The sequence below is a fragment of the Schistosoma mansoni genome, chromosome 1, assembly GCF_000237925.1.
Source record: "Schistosoma mansoni strain Puerto Rico chromosome 1, complete genome".
NCBI lineage: Eukaryota > Metazoa > Platyhelminthes > Trematoda > Strigeidida > Schistosomatidae > Schistosoma > Schistosoma mansoni.
Genome location: NC_031495.1, coordinates 11,075,529 through 11,081,528, shown reverse-complemented (window position 1 = coordinate 11,081,528; position 6,000 = coordinate 11,075,529). Strand labels below are relative to the sequence as shown.

The window sequence follows — 6,000 nt, the reverse complement described above, 5'->3', positions numbered from 1 at the left end:
GATGGTGGTCTAGCTTCAATTGACTCATGATCTCAACTCTATAAAATTACTAAAATCTCCACCAAACCCCTTCTGATAATGATCATGTGCTCACTAGTGACTGGCTCCATGAGGTATTTCCTGGAGTTCTAGTGAGAAGCAGTAACCAGTGGAGTTCAACCAGGTCTGTTGGGAGATATCAACTGACTGATGACATTGGTGAATGGTTGCTCAATTTCGTGGATCGGTTGAAGTTGGACATTAACACCGTTGGATACTGGCTCAATGGTCTATCGGTTAAGTGCTCTGGCGCGACACTGGTAGGTCCTGGGTTCGAATCTCGTGAGTGCGGGATCGTGGATGCGCACTGCTGAGGAGTCCCATAATAGGACGAAACGGCCGTCCAGTGATTCCAGATTTTCCATGGTGGTCTAGCTCCAATTGACTCATGACCTCAACTATATAAAATTACAAAAATTCTTAAAAACCAATAACATTATGATGGACTGAACTCTATTACAAAATAAGCCAATATTTTATGATTCCATTGTGATCAGTTTAAAAGTAAAAATTAAGAAATCTTAATTTCTCTGAATATTTCACTTTACATTTTCCCTATAAATTCTAACACTTCAAAATTTCATTCCTTAAATGGAAAAATATTATAATAGTTGAATTCAGGAGTCGATTTAAGCTAGACCACCACTGAAAACCTGGAAACACTGGACGGCCGATTCGTCTTAGTTCAAATCGATTCATGTATTTAACTAGTAAAATTACTACAATCTCCATAAATCCTCATTCTGAAAAGAAAAATATTTCACAAGTAATATAGATGTTGTTTGCTGATTTTACCTTTAGAGAAGAACATTTCATCTTTATTAACACAATCAAGAATGAGTTGAATAAAGACTATCCCCTATGATCGATTCATGATTTCAATGAAGTTCAAAAATCTCCAAAACCCCATACTGACTACTATCTTATGATAATTAATTGCGGGCTGTGAGATAATACTCTTCCAAATTCTTATTAAACTATCATCTCACTGATAAGGTATAAATAACAATATGCTTATAATGAAAGAGCGACAGTGTCTTGGAAGCATATAGAAATAAAAAAAATATCACTTCGTATATCTAAGTTGTAGAATCTAGCTACCGTGATCCAAAACCAAAGGCATATTTCACTAAAAGTCAAAATGGATCAACTAAAGATAGAATTAGCCTAAATTACCAATGAGAACATATACACACTGAAATAGTAAAAAGAAGTGCAAACCTTAGGATATATAGTGATAACTAAGGGGATTTTAAACGATAAAGAATAATTATTCATTTGAAAAGTGTGCAAAAAAAACGACGATCTTCAAAATATTAGTTTCCACTGACTTGTGCTTTAATTATTGAAAGCTGTTGATCGGAATCCTGAATATTCGTATCAAGTGTTGAGAGTTCTGCACGACGTTGGGAAACTGTAGCTTCTAGATTGGCTAGATCTGTAACTATACCGGTTAGTTGCTCATGTTTCGATTTTTGTGCAGTCCTACAGAAATATAAAGTGTGGATTATTCAGGAATATAGCAAACTGATCAAGTAAAAGCCTGACAAAATAGATAGCGTAAAAAAGAACAACGTGGAGTCTGAATACGAACTCGACTAAGTAAGATCGACCAATTTAAATTTACAAATAAATGGACAGGATTCTTGCTTAACTCGTACATTACGTAACAACTTGTGCATTCACAGTGAATAAATATTTCATTTTAACCACCTTAAATACATTTAAATTCCCATAAACCCTCAATAAATTCATGATCAACAAAATTTCGGCCCAGAGAAAAGGGTCCAAATGAGAACAGTTCAATAGTTTACGACACGTTAATATGGAAATGAACTCTACCTGAAGCCCCTCTAGGGTTACTGACGGACCCAAGCCCGGATAAAGAAGGAGGATTGGGCATGGTGTAAGCAACCCCATCCTGTAAAAAACTAACTCGCTAAGAAAACACTAACCAGAAAAAATTATTTAAACCATTTAAACTCTCTCCTGGGAGTTAGAAGGTCTTCATCTAGAAGAGTTATGACGTCTCATGATGAAAGCCGAGCTTCTTCAGAAGTCACGAGGCTGATATCCCTTCTGACAACTAGGGCAACCATTAATTTAGGCACATGGAATGTTCGTACAATGTGGGAGACCGGAAGAGTTATCCAAGTGGCTGAAGAAATGAAAAGATACAACCTGGAGGTGCTTGGAATCAGTGAAACACATTGGACGCAGGTTGGACAGCAAAAACTAGCTTTAGGAGAGCTGCTGTTATACTCCGGCCATGAAGAAGAAAATGCCCCTCATACACAAGGAGCTGCATTGATGCTGTCCAAACAAGCACAAAATGTACTTATCGGATGAGAATCTCATGGACCAAGGATCATCAAAGCCTCCTTCAAAACAAAGGAAGAGGGTATTACAATCAACGTCATCCAGTGCTATGAGCCTATCAACGATTACAATGAAAGCGCTAAAGATCGATTCTACGATAGGCTGCAGTCAATCGTCGAGAAATGCCCAACAAAGGACTTTACCATTCTGATGTGAGAACTAAACGATAGAATTGGGATGGACAACACCAGATACGAAGACATCATGGGAAGACATGGACTGGGAGAAAGGAACGAAATGGTGAAAGATTTGCAAACCTATGTGCCTTCAATAAACTGGCTATAGGCGGTACAATATTCTCACATAAACGCATACACAAAACCATATGGACTTCATCGAATCACACCACACAGAACCAAATCGACCATATCTGCATCGATACAAATTTCAGAAGGACGATGGAGGACATGAGAACCAAGAGAGGAGCTGATATAGCATCAGATCATCACTTGCTGGTCGCCAAGATGAAACTGAAACTCAAAAAGCACTTGACAACAGGGAAGACAACATCACAAAAGTTTAATACGGCCTTTCTTCAGGATACTGACAAACTCAACAAATTCAAGATAGACCTCAGCAATAAGTTTCAGGCCTTTCATGATCTACTCAATGGAGAGGTATTTCATTCACTAACTTCCTAATCTTGATATATTACTGTAATAATATCTTTATATCGACATATTTGAATGAAATATTGACAGTAAAGGCGGACAACTGAAACAGGAGGATATTGATTCCCTGTGTCTGTTAAAATAAATGGCACTTTTAATGTTCGTGCAGTCTATGAGATCGTTCAACTTACATAACTTTATTGATGACTGTAATATAACATACAATTGTAATCTTCTTTGTAGTTTGTATTATTATTACTTTTTCTGAAAGTTAGTTACAACAACTACGATTATCAGCTGTAAGCAAATTTCCTGAACCTGTTGAGCTCCTTCAAGTCCACTAATTTGTTTGACGAGATTTACTAAAATGTATAAACCTACACAGATATATTTCTTCGGCCATAAGCAAATTAAATTTTTTTCTCTCATTTAAATATAAAATATAATAGCATGTCACTTTTCATTTCTTTGTCATACCTTCAGAAGAATAGTGGCTCATAGTACACATTGTTTTAAGAATTCCTCAAAGATGAAATAATAGTAATTAAAGAAGACATAATTCATCAAATAGACGAACGTTTTACAACTAAGATTATTTCAAATCTACGATTTATCATTGCGCGATAAAACACAGAACTGGAAATTATTTTGCTACTCTAATGTCATAATCTACACAGTTTATCATTGTAGCAATAAATTCCGAATTCAAAATATCAAGAGGTAAAGTAGAAAAAAAAGACTCGGATATCTGCAAACCAGTGTAATATCATATACATTTAACCCAGTGAATATACTTAAAAGTATATCAATCTATATCTATAACAGACACCATGAATAATAAAACATACAATGTTATATAATCAACTACAACTTACTCCTTTTCACACGATAAACGTGTAACTTCTTGTTTTGCAATTTTTAAGTCTTCTTGACAAGACATTAATTCAGATTTTAATCGATTTAAAATAGAATCTTGTTCCTATTATTCAAGAAAACAAAGAAAAATACTGGGAGGAAGAAAAAGGTAAGAGTAGTGATCTCTTAGAAAAATCTAAAAAATGCTGATGAATAACGATCTGATTCTTCAAAATGAACATAGAAAATGTAATGAGGCCAAAACAATAATTAAGGCATCATAATACGAATTCATTATAGTTAATGATTTCTCTTCAGATGCTTACAACTGTATTCTTATTAAAGTGTAACAATAGACAATGTAACAATAGACACTGATAGTGGAAAAAATTGGCATAGCAACTTTCAATAGTTATATATACATTTTTTCTAATAATTATTCTAATTCTTTCCATCATCAATGTCCGTTACTTCATACTTTGGCATAATCTAAAGTTACCAGTTAATAAGAATACGGTTGTAGACATGCGAAGACAGATCACGAACTATAATGAATTCATGTTATTCTCTGTTATTTATTGTTCTGGCTTTATTTAAATTCATAAAAGGGATCAATTGTATAAAATTTTTATAATGAATATATATTGAAATTTGTATTATTTTAAAAAAGGAAGATAGCTAATGGAAATAATCATGACAAATATGGCGTTGTATAGTGATCAGCTGACTGTAAATAATAATACATTCATTATTCCGAATATTGAAGTATAATGAGTGAGATTCAAGAAAAAAGTAGACTAATTTCCAAAGGATCAAACGTAAACAATTAGAAATCATTTGCTATTCATTACAAAAACACTTCATCTGTGTATTCTATTGGATGATGAAGAATACAACAGACTGAGATTAATCTTTGTAGGTTGATTTGTGAACACTATGTTTATAAGTATTTCATTGAAACCATGAAGCGACAAATTTTAAACCCCCACTGAAAACCTGAAAGCATTGGACGGCCGTTTTGTCCTAGTATGGTACCGTTCAGCAATGTACATCCATGATTCCATACACAGAGGACCTTCGGTCTCGCACGCAAACGCTTAACCTCTAGACCACTGAGACGTTACTCAGTGGCAATAATGTCTAACTTCAACCAGTCCACGATGCGGCGCAACCATCTTCCATAGTCTTCGGTGGGTTACTGCCTAACACCCAACACAGTTGAACTCCACTGGTCACAGCTCCTCACTAGGTTCAGCAATCTAGAGGCTGAGCGTCCGCTAGAGACTGAAGGTCCTAGGTTCGAATCCTGAGCGCGGGATCATGGATCCACACTGCTGAGCAGTCTAATATTTCCACCTTTTCAAAGTGGGTCTAACATTATTCGGTTCATGATTTAAATAAAATTCAACAACCTCCACAACTCCAAACTGAAAATTGCAAGTATTTATTAATCAAAAATTGAAGAGATATGATCTACGAAACTGTCCTCCTGTGGTTAATGCTACTTATGCCAACCGATATAAGTGGTATGTTGCACCAATTGGAAGTGAGATGTCTGCCAACAGAAGATTGAAATAAATAGAAGGGAGAGGTAAACAGAGAGAAATTGGAAGAATGAAGACGTATTAACAGGGCAACTGAAGGAAGATGTGCAAATAATGTATTTAATGTATGATTTTCATATTTTATGAAAGCGTTGTGTAATTTTACATGGAACAACAAATTGGTTTTCCCCACCTGAGTTTATCATTCACTACACTAGTATCATTGTGATAAATAATTAACGAACCAGAAATAATTTATCCATAACAATACTATGGTAAATCGATCGATCAAATAAATTAATACACCATCTTTTATATAATACCACCACTAAATTAACTACTTCTATGAATCCAGTATTCATCTTGTTGTGCTAACGAGGTATGGCAACTTGGACCGATGCATATATGTGCCTGGTCCTACGTTGTAGCTGACTGACTGACTGAATACATTATGGTAAAAGAATACAGAATAAGTGATAAACAATGAAGATTCGCGTGTTCAATAAACAAAAAAAGACGAACTAATTATTACGTAGTAAGCTTGTTATATAATTACAGTGATATAAGACAAT

General features: G+C 34.9%; 1 protein-coding gene across 1 annotated transcript in view; it reads right to left on the bottom strand.

The window, feature by feature from the left end:
- Smp_150750 (hypothetical protein) overlaps positions 1–6,000 on the bottom strand; it is a gene marked incomplete at both ends in the record, with an annotated part of 92,703 nt that overhangs the window by 35,256 nt on the left and 51,447 nt on the right. The window contains 2 exons of the mRNA XM_018793250.1: positions 1,371–1,524; positions 3,905–4,008. Coding sequence (XP_018647782.1) covers positions 1,371–1,524; positions 3,905–4,008 — 258 coding nt within the window. The remainder of the gene's footprint in view (positions 1–1,370; positions 1,525–3,904; positions 4,009–6,000) is intronic.